This window comes from Gymnogyps californianus, chromosome 3, assembly GCF_018139145.2.
Source record: "Gymnogyps californianus isolate 813 chromosome 3, ASM1813914v2, whole genome shotgun sequence".
Classification (NCBI taxonomy): Eukaryota; Metazoa; Chordata; class Aves; order Accipitriformes; family Cathartidae; genus Gymnogyps; species Gymnogyps californianus.
The window spans coordinates 1,268,953-1,282,524 of NC_059473.1; the positions used below are offsets into that span (position 1 = coordinate 1,268,953).

General features: G+C 45.8%; 1 protein-coding gene across 1 annotated transcript in view; it reads left to right on the plus strand.

The window, feature by feature from the left end:
* Nucleotides 1–13,572, plus strand: part of LOC127014155 (GDNF-inducible zinc finger protein 1-like) — a 48,999-nt gene that overhangs the window by 34,619 nt on the left and 808 nt on the right. The window contains exons 2-6 of the mRNA XM_050893297.1: nucleotides 6,813–8,120; nucleotides 9,260–10,183; nucleotides 11,739–11,833; nucleotides 12,068–12,235; nucleotides 12,760–12,917. Of these exons, the coding sequence (XP_050749254.1) occupies nucleotides 6,814–8,120; nucleotides 9,260–10,183; nucleotides 11,739–11,833; nucleotides 12,068–12,235; nucleotides 12,760–12,917 (2,652 nt within the window). The 5' untranslated portion in view covers nucleotide 6,813. The remainder of the gene's footprint in view (nucleotides 1–6,812; nucleotides 8,121–9,259; nucleotides 10,184–11,738; nucleotides 11,834–12,067; nucleotides 12,236–12,759; nucleotides 12,918–13,572) is intronic.

Here is a 13,572-nt window from a genome sequence, read left to right on the forward strand (position 1 = left end):
TTGTGGAAACAGCTAAGCAGAAGCTACGAAAATTCAGATTTCTTTCAGTCAGCTCTTCCTAATGAAGATGTGGATGGATCACGGGAAAAACGAAGTCCCCACAGAAGTTGTTCATTTTACTGTAGTCTGGCCTGGAGACGTAGAGAGACGGGACTGTACCACACCTGAGTGAACTAAGCCCTGGTAGCCAGCTCGAGTCGATTTTCAGGTCTGGGGCCCTGAAACCTGATCGGCTGTGACACTGGAGCAAAGCTGGCTCGCCTTCTCACAGGAAAAGCCCTTGTCCCGCAACTTGCACAGAGCTCCGACATTTTCTTCTGCCTGAGGTGGGTACCCTCCACAAAATAAACCTGTGCGCTGGCCTATGTGAACAGGCACAAGCAAGGCCTGTGGCACCCTGTGGTATTCCTGACCGTGGGCCTCTGCTTGCGCGGCAGGGGGGCAAGATGCTGCAGTTTCTTCAGAGAAAATAATGAACAGCGTAGTGGGAGGCACTCCAAGTAATGGGGTAGAACTGACCCCGCCTGCGATTTTGAGGAATTTTGAGGAATTTTGAGGAATTTTGAGGAATTTTGAGGTCTTCGTCAGGAGACCGTGCCCAGCAGCGCCTCAACGCACGGAGCGCGGGAACACCAGCTGTGCCGGCCCCCTGCCCGCGCCCAAGATGGCTGCCGGCTCCTGGCGCGCCGCCTCCCTCACTCAAGATGGCTGCAAAAGACAGGCGGCTGATATGTCGAAGCCGGGGCGGCCATGTTGCTTTCGGGCAGCAGGGCCCTGCCAGGCGGGCCTTCCCCGCGCCGTACCATTCCGCTGAGGGGGCGGGGGGAGGGAGGGGGAAGTGAGCGGTGGTTTCGCCCGGGGGCGGTGTCCGGGCGGGAGGAGCGCGGCGGGTGCGGCTGAGGCGGGAGCGGGGCGTCCCGCCTGGCAGGGTAAGGCCGGGCCGGGGCCGTGAGGGGCGGCGGGGCCGGGCGGCGGGGAAGCCACCCCCCGGGGAGCTGCCGGGAGGGTAGCGAGGAGGCCTGGCTGCTGCTGCTACTATTACTGCTACCATCCCGCCCGTCGGGAGGGTTACCACCGCGCTTAGGGCGCAGGCCGGGCCTCGACGCCTCACGAGCAGGCATGGCGGCGGCAAGGCCTCAGGCAGGAGCGGGGCGTGGGGCGGCCTGGCGGTGTCCCTGGGGGTGACCTGTTCCCTCTGTGGGTGGCAGGTGACAGCCGGCTTGCCCCACGTCTCCGCGCCGGTGTTGTTGGGAGCTCCGGCCGCCTGCTATGCTGTGAGGAGACTCACACTGTTGTTGTCAAGCACAGGGGAAAATGTCTTCGGTTTGTGATTTCCTTGCAGGGCTCGGGGGGCACCTGTGCGTGCTGCAGGCCATTACACGCGTAGAAGTCTGTTGGCCACACAAAGTAAACGGTAAAAGCCAGAAGACGATCGCAACGGTGTTTTGTCGGTGGCGTAAGGAATAACATGGTGCAGTATCTTTCAGATAGGATTGTGAGTGTTGGTGCTGTTCCACCTGTAAAGTGTGGTCAGCCTTGCTTTTCTTATGTGAAGAGCATTTCCGATTGTGTCTCTAAGGTAACGTACTTGTTTTTTAGTAAGGTAGAAGTCAAAGTTCTGTATGTTTAAAACTAACAAACAAACCGACTTTAAATGACTCTCGGGGGAATTTGTGCAGCAGTGTGCTGGAGGATAAGTTGGGATGCTCTGGGTGGCAATTCCTCAGCTTATCTAGCAGTGCACAAACAGGCCAGAAACTATGGCCCGAGAAGTGCAGTTGTTACTATTCGCTCGGTGTCCTGACGTACCTAACTTTATGTATTTGCATCATATGGAAATTTGTGTGACTAAGCTTAATTTTCCTGATGATTAATACAGTTGAGTAACTCCAGCTATTATTTATGCCTTCGTAATGCTCTTTTTCGCCTATGTTAGCTTATTACCTCACTGCTATTAATGTATTTTTATCATCGCAATCCATCTTTAAGACAGGCAAACGTTACCTGATTTTACAGGAAAAAGACAAAGCAAAAATCAGAAAAAATATCACAGGTATGGCTCATTTGAGGACTGAAGCTAGGTCTTATGCATCTGTGGCAATGAGTCTTGTTGCCCTTTACGTAGGGCGGTTTGCTTGCTCTTAAATATTCTGCCTGTTGTACTGCAGTTCTGTTTTTTTTTCATCTGATCTCTTGAGCAGTTCATTTTATTGGTCAGGATCTGGGGCGTTGCACTGCTGTTACGATCTACCCACGTTGGTCTTAGTTTGCCAAGTGGTAGCCCAAGCATCAAGAGGAGCGATGACATGCTCTTACGCCATACCGACACTTCAAAGAGATATTTGGGCAGTTTCTGCAGAGGATAAAGATGATCAAGTAAGAGCATAGCAGGACTCTCTTGGTTTTTTTTCCCCTAACACCATCGGTATTTCAAGGGTTCTCATTTTGATCACTGTCGGGGCCCTTTGTTGTATCTGTATGTGCAGCTATTGTGAGTTTAAAGGAACCCTTCCTGGGAAAATAAGGAAGAATTTCCTCCTCACTTCTCTGAAGAGAAACTTAAGATCTAATTGAAAAGGCTTGGGGAAAATCAAGCAACCAAAGATGAGGTATACTTTGCAAAAAGCAGGGCATATTTATGTGAAATAACAGAATTTTTCAGAAGTACGCAATTCAATTTCTTTGACCTATTGGGTTTTTCTCCCCTAGGTACTGGGGTGTATAAATCAGTGTACCTTTGCTGTCTTGACTTCAAAAGGGCTGTACTGTATCACACCAGTTAAGGCTCTGGCCCATAGAAATTGCAAAGTAGATGTGAACCGTGAAAGTCCGAGAAACAACGATGTTTTGGAAATATTTACTGTCCTTCCTACAAACGTCTTCATTTACTGTGTTAATTATCCTGAATTAGAGAGCTGCTGTTGACTATGTTATTGCATCATGAAAAAAAAAAGCACTATAGCACAGAGCAAATATAAATCTCCTCTTGGAGATTGGAAGGCACTGTTAGGCTTTACTTTTTAAAAGTTGTACTTATTCTAGTGGCCTTATCAGGAACTGTAATTGAATTGAAATACGTTTTGGCTTTTGTGGTGGTTCTGTTAGATTAATTATGTTTTCTGTAAATCTTGCGTACATACAGATTCTTTAAAGTATCTATTCCCTTATTACCAGGCAAAAAGCTGAAAGAAGTTACAAACAAACGCGTAAAATGCAGTAAGTGGAAAAAAAATGTTGTTTTCATTTAAATCTTCCCATTGAAGTCAGTGTCTCGGAGACTAGCACCTTGCTGCTTTCCAGAAGTCGCTTCAGGGTACAGCAGAATGATATTCATTGGGGCTGTTAACCTCTAACCAGCGCCCTTTTGCTTGCTGGTTTCCTAAGTGGTAACGGGTTCACGATGACCCGCAGCGATCAGTGGTATCTTTCTCCCAGTGGGCTGCGAACCCTGCCGCCTCCCAGGAGCGGCTCCGAGAGGGTTTGTGGAGCGGCAGAGCGCGCTCCTCTTGCGGCATCGCGCTTTTTCCGCCTTCGTGACCGTCCTGCGTCGCCACTCGGGAGCTTGTTCTGCTGGGTTAGGGTGGCGTGTTTGCAGTGGGAGAGAGAAGTGCCAAACATTTTGAGATTTGGGCTGGCTAGAGCGCTGGAAAGCGAAAGAAATGGGGTGCAGCTCTGGGAATGCTTGGTTTACGGATGCAGTTGGGAGCGAAAGTTAGGATTATGAAGACCAGAATGCCTTGGTTTCATAAATGGAAGGATAGAATTAAACCTATTAATGATGTTACCATTATTTTTCCTGTTTGATTACTGGTGGTTATTTCAAGCCAATATACCTGCAATTAGAACAAAATATCTCCTTCTCTTTGATTCCATAACTGGATGATTTACTGCAACATTTGTCATCCTCATTCCCGTGGATGGGAATTCCTCAAGAATCGTCTATTGTCATTAAGTGTTAATGAAGTGTAAAGAGTAAGGAGAAAATAGCTTTCCTAATCCATTGGGGCTAAGAAGCTGCTTCCTTACCCCTAAAGTGAAAGCAAAATACTTGGAAATCTTCTGTTACCTAAACTTTTTGGGGGGGGAGGAAATAATCTTACGTACTGTTTTATACCCCTGAAACACTGTGTTCGAGACTCAACCTCACGCAACTGTAAAACATGAAAACAAACTATATTCAACACCACTTTAGAAAACTAAAGATCAATTTCCTCTCTCAATGGTAACAAAAAGCACAGTCTCGTTTTTTTTCTGAAGAAAAAAAAATTGTGAGAATTTATTAATTTGTGGCATTTTTCATTGGAAAGACATTTCATTAAACCGTTTCTGGGCTGATTTAATCTAGAACCAGCTGTACTAAAGAGACGATGTTGGAATGTAACCTCTCCATTTGGCTTAGTATCAGATATTAGTGTTAGTAGAGCTCACATGGGAGCACGTATCGAGAATTTATCGCAGATGGGGATCTTAAAAAGGAGAAGGAGGAAATTAGCACATGCTCTGCTCATTGATTTCTTTAAGCGCTACTGATCGGTGAGCTTCACAACGCTGGGGTCAGTTCTGCAGAGAAATGAAGAAGGATATCCTGTTGGAAAACATTAAGAAGGGCAAGCCAGGGGACAGATTAAGTGGAAGCTTTTGTGAATTGGTGGACTGAATTTGGTATTAACCTCTGGATCCGTGCTTCTTCCTGCAGCCTGCAAGTATGCCGTAGGAGCTGTTAGGATTATGTCTCCACATAGCTGGTCATCATTGGTAGGGAATAGTTGGCAGATGTTGAGTTGGGAGCGTTTTAAAGATGCCTGCTGGCCAGAATTCATAAGGCAGAGGCTGTGATAATTATTGTACATTTGTAGGAGTTTGGATGTGAGCAGTCCTTTTCTGATAGAATTTAGACAATGCTATTTTGCACATCCCCCTCCTCAATTTCCAGCTTCTCTGGGATGTTTCAACATGTGCTTTGTTTGTCTTTTTCTTCTAGTTACTTTTCCTAAGCATTTTTCCTGTAGTAATATTTTTGTTTTCTTTTCTCTGCGTAAACATCTTTGAACTTGCTAGCAGTGAGGACGTTCTGCACCAGCTAGGTGAGAAGGCTGAGATCCCAAGCAGTCCCATTGATTGGGGTGGGAATTCTCACAGGAGTCCTCAGGATCAAATGCCCAATTAAGTACAAATATTTGAGGTTCTGCATAACTCAAATTTACAGACACTTTAGTAGAAATCTTGTCCGTTTCCTACAAACATAGCAGTACACATTCCAGCGACGCTTAACGGGGTCATTAGAAAATCGGTTTAAACCTTTAAATGCAGTTTTTAAAACATTATTTGGGGTGTCAGAAGCAGTGAATGACTTAAGCCTTGCAGATTAGAAGATGATTATCCTCTGCGGTGCTTGCTGTGGTAGCTTGTAATAGGAAGAGTGTTCTCAAAGCTATCTCATAAGCTTGCTATTCAAACCTATTCATTCTAGGCTGTGTATTGTATTCGACTTCCTGGTACTTTATGTTGAAGATACATTTGTCTTCTTAATCAGACGGTTTATATCTGCCAGGAATGTATTTAATATAATGTCAAACATGATTTAGATGAGAAGTGAAAGTACAGTTTTAGTGTCGTTTTCTGCCAACCATTATTACTGTGAGAGGGAAGCACAGCAAGCCAAGCTTAAACGGAGCCTTGAAGCAATAACGAGCTGATTCGTCTGTTTATTTTGGCCTCATGTTCTTCCCTCGGTTACAAAGCTGTTGTAAGCATGTGCTAAATAGTAGACATTTAAAAACTATGCTAGATCGGGAATATCAGCTTAGAGGATCAGATCAGAGCGTCTAAAGGCCTCGGTAAGGTTGACAGCATTGTTTTTCTACTTTATGGGCAAGGGTAAATGAGGCTTCTTGTTCCAGCGGTATAGGTGTCATATGCGGGTTGAGACAGGAAAGCCACAGAGTTCTCAGGCGTCGGATTTACTGTAATAATAGCTAGTGTACGTCTCCAGAGCTGGTGGGGAAGTGCAAATTGTTCTTTCTGAAAATGTCAAAAAACTTCTGACCCCTCTGTTTGTTGATTGAGAAAGAGCAGTTTTGAAATACTTTTGAGGAGGTAATAGTGTTTTATTTGAAAAAATTGGTAGCTGTTTCTAGGTATGTAGTTTGTCCCTGTATATTATTTAAGTGGCCAAATACAATAGAAGCTTACTAACTATCATTATTAAGGTCTGATTGTTTATATGGGGGGGGAAAAAAAGACAGAAACAAAATTGAACCGGATCCAAGGATTTGTTCCCCTGCTTTGGCACGAGGGGCTGCCTGGCGCAGAGTAGAGCCTGGTGCGGGACTGTGAAAACGCAGGCTCTGTTTCAACACCAGCCTGGAAACAATCGGAAGTGAAGTGACTTGCTATGCTTCAGTTCCTGCTTTGTACAAGAGTGAGGAAAGATGCTTGTTTCTACTATAAATTGTTGTGACCTCTGCTGTTGAAAAGTGCTTGTATGAAGAGTGTTTTATTATTAAGATGGGCCAATCATGTTACTCGTATTCTGTTACTGTTGCTATCTGTGCTACAGAGTATTCGCTCTGAAGGATTATTCTAGAGTGTAAATCTAAATCTGTGACTGTGATAAGCCAAGCGTGTTTGCTGATGACAGTTGCGTTGATAGAAGTAACCTTGAGGTCTTTACCACATCTTGTAAATCAGGAATTAGGAGATGGATCTCCACTGAGCTTTTTGTGTAAGTGATTGATGTCGTATACGAATGAAAAGATAGCTCATGGAAGAGGGAGCGCAAGCACTCAAACATTTGTCTGTTTTTCTGGCAGGATGGAGAAAAAGAAAATTCTAATGAAATCCAAGGTTGCTGCTCCTAACCTCCTGAGGGCACTGCATTCTCTCTACCAGTTCGGTCACCTCTGTGACGTGACGGTTCACACACAACATCTCGGAATTCAAGAGGAGTTTCTGGTTCACAAAGCTGTCCTGGCAGCTTCCAGCAATTATTTCAAGGGGCTGTTCCTGCATGATGAGATGCTGGACACCAAGAATTGCACAGTGACTCTGCAAGACATTTACACGGAAGAGTTCACCTCCTTCCTGGAGTTTGTTTACACTGCAGAAGTGGAGATTGAAGCGGAAAAACTGCAACGGATGAAAGAAATAGCCGAAAGACTTGAATGCAAGGATTTGCTTGACATTTGTGAAGAAGTGAAAGCAGAGGGCAGGAAGGGGTTAGATCTGAGCCTCCATCTGAAAGGTCAGCTGGGTGAAAATGGCGGGCCACAGTGGGCTCGCATCCAGCAAGAGGAGGACCGCAAACTGAGTAACTCTTCCCAAGTAGTGGCGATACCCATGCAGAGGAAACTTTGGGATAGGCAAAAACATAAAAAGTTGCTGGCTGGCTACGAACTCGTTGAAGGCCAACCGGCAAGCCTGGAGCAAGAGGACATTGCTTTTCCAGACCCAAAATCCAGGACAGCAAAGCTACCGAAATGTAACAAGACAGATAGCAGAAACAGACTCGGCGTGGATATCGTTAGTCTGGAAAACGAGAATAGTCATTCTCTCCGAAGTCAGACTGAGTCAAAGGAAGCCTGCGTAGTAATTAGGAACACTTTGCCTGAGCAGTGGGAAGATGAAAACAGTTTAATTTCCAAATTTGCCAGTAAAACGGAACGTAGGAAATCACCGCGGCACGTGGCAAAAGTCTTGCCGCAGATGGCGTGCGAGAAGTGCAACGAATCGTTCCGTGTTATCAAGCAGTACCAGTCGCACATGGAGCTCAAGCATGACGTTAATCTGGCTGTCAAGTACAGCTGCAACGCATGTGAGCAGCTCTTCTCCACTCACCAGAACCTCCGGCAGCACCGCCTCACCGTTCATAGTGATGAGCGGGGCTTCTCCTGCGTGTTTTGCGACAAGAGGTTTAAGCGCCAGAAGGACATAAACGACCACATCCGCAGGGTGCATGAGAAGAAGCGGGATCCCCAGGCCTGCCCGTACTGCGACAAGGTCATCAGTTCCAAGTGCGGCCTGACAGTCCACATACGAACGCACACCGGGGAGAAACCTTATAAATGCGAACGCTGCCCCGCCAGCTTTGCTCAGAGGTCTGCTTACAATACTCACGTAAGGTACAGCATTCTCTGTGTGTGTGTGTGTGTGTTTGTCCGTGCGCGCACAGGAAAATGTGTTTTCTCTTTGGGCACCAGGATAAAAGTGTTCCTGAAGTCCTTGTTACTTTAGTTCCAGCATTCCTTGGATCTGATCAGAAGTGTGTTGAAATCGGCACAGATTTTTTTCCGTTGACCTCATCGAGCTCTCAGTCTAGCTTACTGGATTGAGGTCTCCCAGACTGGGAGTTTAGGCAAATGTTTCCCATTGAATCAAAGGGGACTTGTGCTACCGGATCTCTTGGGCGATTTTGCAAGCCTCAGATTTGGGTTTTTAAATAGGAGCCTGAAAAAAATCGGCATCTGTTTAAAATGCACAAGAAAATGCCCATTTCACAAACGTCAGGGCTGTGTGGTGCTTTTTAGGATGGTTTTCATGGGCCAAATATCCTGCGTGCTGTTTTGCTGGGTAGCGGCACGTTCCAGATAGGCTTATTAAGCGCTGCCTGACTGAAAACAAGATGTTGAAATTGCACGGTAGTTTCCAGAACTGCAAAAGCCACTGTACATGTCAAACGTCTCCGTGCCCTGCCTGTGTGGTACAGGAGATACGTGGTTTTCTACTGGATCCCAGCTTCCCTTTTAAAAAAAATGTCAAAATCTGTTTGTAGTTCAGTCCAGTAGCAGAAAAAGCATTCCAGATGTGTCGCAAGTGCAATGACATAGCTTGTTCCACGCACTGAGTAGTGATAAGTAGAGTTAACCACTGCAGTTGATGGCTTACAAGGGGATCTGTTTTGGTTTTCCGTACAGGTGTTTAATCTATATTTCCCTTGTTTTAAGTCCATAATTTCTTATCCTGTCCGCTGTGGCCTTGGAGGAAAACGTACAGTCCATCTTATGTTACTAGTCAGATGACAAATGTGTATACTTGAGAGGCTCCATCCTTGATGAACTGAGACATTTTAATTTTCTTTAATTATCTGGTCCAACTCTACACAAAATTTCCCTGTTGTTCGGCTCTCCAAACTTGCTGTTAATTTTTTAAATGGTGCGAAGAACAATTAAAAGGAAACGACTCTTCCTCCAAGGCAAACATGTCTGAATTGAAACAATTAAACTTATTGAAGTTCTGCTCTGTTGTTTGTTGATTTTAACAGAAAAATCCATGAGTCTGGGCAAGAGAGGAAACTCATGCCTGTCTACTGGATGGTAGTTCCGCCTGCGCATAGACCAAACGCAACAAGCTGTGACAAAGATCCTGACAGAGCGACGTGGGATGGGACATCGGAGGCTGAACGACGGAAGCGTGCGGGGCACGAAGAGGCCACAAGTCGTGAGGAAGAACCCGGGGGTTCATCTGTTACCGAAGCAGACTGTAGCAATGAGCAAGAAGAACGGAAGCGGAAATATAAGGAAGCTGAAGCAAGAAGTGAAAAAATGAGCGAAGAAGGGAATGAAGATGAAGGTGAAATGAGTGTGAAGGGCGAGGAGGAGGTAGATTACGAAGCGGGGTATTCAGAAGTTGAAGATAGTAGGGATACTGAGGAGGACGATGAGGATGATGAATACTCTAATGAGAAGGATGGTGAAGAACATGAATCAGATGAAGAGTTTAAAATAAAGAAGGTAAATAGAAGCGGGGTGAATAAGAAATCTGCCTATGTAATAAGATGCGATAAGTGTAATGAGCAGTTTGTTTCCCGGAAAAAGTATGTGGATCACTGCAGAGACGTCCATCAGTGCTTGCCTGGTAAAGTCTATCAATGTGACATCTGCAGCAAGTCGTTTGCTAGTTACAACAGCTGGAAGGAGCATCGAGCGTGTGTCCACACTGAAGAAAGGCAGTTTGCCTGCACCCTTTGCAATGCTACTTTTAAAAGAAAGAGAGATGTGAGGACACATTATATGCGGAAGCATGAAGGTAGAGTCAAACGCCCTCTCTGCTCCGTCTGCGGGAAGATCCTCAGCTCCCGAACGGCACTAGTGTTTCATATGCGGACGCATACGGGAGAAAAACCTTACGAATGTGGCATTTGTCATTCAAAATTTGCTCAGCCATCACAACTTAAGATCCATACCAGGTCAGCCTACAGTACTGCTTCTCCCGTTACCGCTCCCTGCGTGCCCAGTGTACTTCAGCACTTCTTTTTCCTCTTCTGACTTCCCAGTTCTGAGTCATTCTCCTTGCGTGTCCTTACAACAGGAACACCGGGATATCATTTGCTGTGTAGTATCTGTGATTAATTCTTTCACGTAAAGGCTTTGTCTGCATCTGGTCATTGCATCAGTTTTGGTAGGGATTTTGAAACAGATGCTCTATCCGAACTTGTAAGTGAAAGCCAGTCGTTTGAGTCAGTCCTCAAAATAAGGCGATGGCCTTCACCGATGAAAAGTAGCATGGGCTGAAGAATTAGTCAAGGACCTCAGAGACCCAGATGCCGAGCCCTGCTCGCTCTTTATCACTCTGAGCCTGGCATTTGGTGTGGGATTTCATTTCTTGTATGCAGTACAAAAGCTGGGCTTCTCATCTGGGCTCCCTCTGTAGTCATTGGAGCTAGACTGGATGAATTGCTCCCTGGTGGTGTCTGTCTTAAATGTGTCCTCTCCCAGGAGAGGGTGAATCATCCCATGGAATTTCCCATCTTTCTCCAAGCAGGGAGCGTAGCAGATAGCTTATAGGAGGAGGTTAACTGTTGGAGGGCTAAACTAGGTGAGAGAAACCCTCTTACTAGAGACTGCGGACCCGTACAATGGGGACAGTCGCTTTCTTCTGTCTCCGAAATGTTCTTAACAGTGATTTAAAAAAAAGGTGAGGTATACTGATTCAGGACCAGCAAAACATCTGAAATGTCACGATAATCTCTGACAGCTGAAACAGCAGCAGAGCTGCGCTGCGTGTAAGATGCGGTATGACTGCAACAAAACGGTGACTCATGGGGTTTGCGTTGGGTAACTGGCTGTCTCACATGTGCAGCATTTTGCCTGACAACTCAAAATTATGCATGTTTTTCCACATCATGCTATTTGGGATGGAATAAGGGAAGTCAGCGCAGTGTTAAGACCAAACATTAGGCTCAGACTTTCTCCGATTTGAGTTAGTTTAAAAGCAGATGTCCAGCATGCGTTTGGAAACACTGCTTGCCTGACTTTCCTTAGTGCCTTTTGTGTTAAAAATGGGAATATCCTGCCAGTTAAAGTTTGAAGGCCAGAGGACAGGAGAGGGGAGGATTGCGGAAGCCAAGAATGTGGCCCACAATGTCCCAGGAGATCTGCTGCTGGCATTGTGCTGGGGACAGTCTGGATGCACTTGCAGTCTCTAGCACAGCAGCAGCTTGTCGTCTTCCCTGCTTTCTGCCTTCCGATGCTGATACTATGAGCTATAACTTGTGAAAGAAAGGCGGATTTTGTAGGGCCTGAGAGCGAGGAAAACGTAAACCTTAAATGGGAATTTTAGTGTAGCGCCTATACTCGTAAACACTCTCTTTCCTGAGTGAGCAGAACGTACTTTTTTCCCACTTCATTTAAAAAAACGAAGTATGCTGCCTGTAGCGTGTGGAACGTAATTTCACATACATTATTTTAAGAATGCACTGCAAGAGCTAATTTATTAAGTCGTTTGTGTTTCGCTTCATTTAGGTCCCATACAGGGGAGAAGCCATATATTTGCGAGGACTGTGGGGCTTGCTTTGCTGATAAAGGCAAACTCACTGGCCACAAAAGGACCCACACAGGTAGGCATTAAATACTTCTGTTCCTTCCACCTGGTTTCTCCCATCGCCTCCCTTTATACTGCTAGAAATTGCTAGTTGGGATTTGAAGAAGGTGCACGCTTTTTTTTGTAACTCGCAGAAGAGACTTCAAGTACCGGGAACGAAACTACTAGGGTTAGAAAGACATTTGAAAACCAACTTTGAAGTACAAAATTCTGCTGAAAGAATTCAGAATGTCTTTTTCTCTTTACTCAGGAGAGCGCCTTTTTAAATGCGATGTGTGCGGAAAACATTTTGCCACCAACGAATACTTAAAATGCCATAAACGGTGCCACATGGGTGCGAAGCCCTACAAGTGCGAGGTTTGCGGGAAGACGTTTGGACTGAGAGCCTCGCTCGCCCAGCACAGTAACGTCCATGCAGGTAACGAAACAAACTGTTCGTGGCTGGGAAAATAAACGGCACCGTAAGGTTGGGTCTGAAGTACTTTCCGGTTTGGGAGGTGACATTTTATTCCAGAACCGCTTTTATAAGCTCCTTGAATTAGGTGGTGAGGAAAAGCAGGGCTCATACCTAGATCCTGACTTGTTAAACAGGGCACGATATCGTCTTGTATCGTATCGGATGGCGCTTGCCCAGAAGACTGAGGCCTGTTTTGTGCTGCTGAAGGACGGCGGAGCAGAGAGCGGCTGTACTTGCTGCTCTTCCCCTTGCAAGATCAGAGAGCTGTTCTCAGGCTTTCCTTTGCAGCCAAGAAACATTTATCACATAACCTTAAAAACCAGGGCCTCAAGCGCCTGTCTCCTATGTACACCGCTTTATCAATACTGATCTTTTAAAAAGTCTTCATGCTTTTTGTCTGCTGAAATCGGGGCCGAAAGAACCTGCCTTGTCACTCTGTGCTTCCTGGGTTGGTGATTTTTTTGTTTGTTTGTTTTGTTTTTTAGAGACCCGTCCGTACTTCTGCGAACAGTGCGGGAAGACGTTCACCCAACAGGGCGCTCTCCGGCGCCACCAGCGCATTCACACCGGGGAAAAGCCGTACAAGTGCCGAGCTTGCGAGAGAACCTTCACGGACATGTCCACCTTGCGCAGACACGTGTCGGTACGCTGCCCCTCGGGTGTCTTCGTGGCAGGCAGGCTGCGGCGGTGACGTTTAACTACGGAGAGAAGTTTCTCGGCTTAACGAGGGTTCACGTTGGTGTTTTGAGTTGTGATCCTTATTAAAAAAAAAAAAAATGGGCAGAAGAATGAGTGTTAGGGTTGGGGGATTGACCTGCCATCTGTACACAGCTTTCAGAAATGTGTTTCTGAAGCACGCAGGATTTTCCTCCATCCAGCAGCTCCCACTACTGGCTGTCAAGCCGGTCATCTCCCAGCTAGCTGTTGTATTGTCTTCAAAAGGAAAAACCTAATCTTAGTGGTTATTTTAACATGCTTATTGCTGATTGAATCCCTTTCTTAAAGGAATGGTACCGCATTTTATATTACTACAGTCTCTGCAGTCTTTTAAGCCTCTTACGCAGAGGCCGTAACGTGATGATTTGTAACATCGTCACGTTGCAGATGAATGTGATTTTTCCGTGTTTCCAGCGTTGCGATATGCTGAAAAATGGATTGCTGAGCTTAGCTGTTTTCAGACACCTTTGGGTCATTGAAGTGACTGCTAAGACAGAACATAAGGTTTTTTTCCAATTACAAGTTTTTAAGTTAATGTTTTCCTGTATGCTAAAATTCTGGCTGCTTTTGGAAGCGCTCCA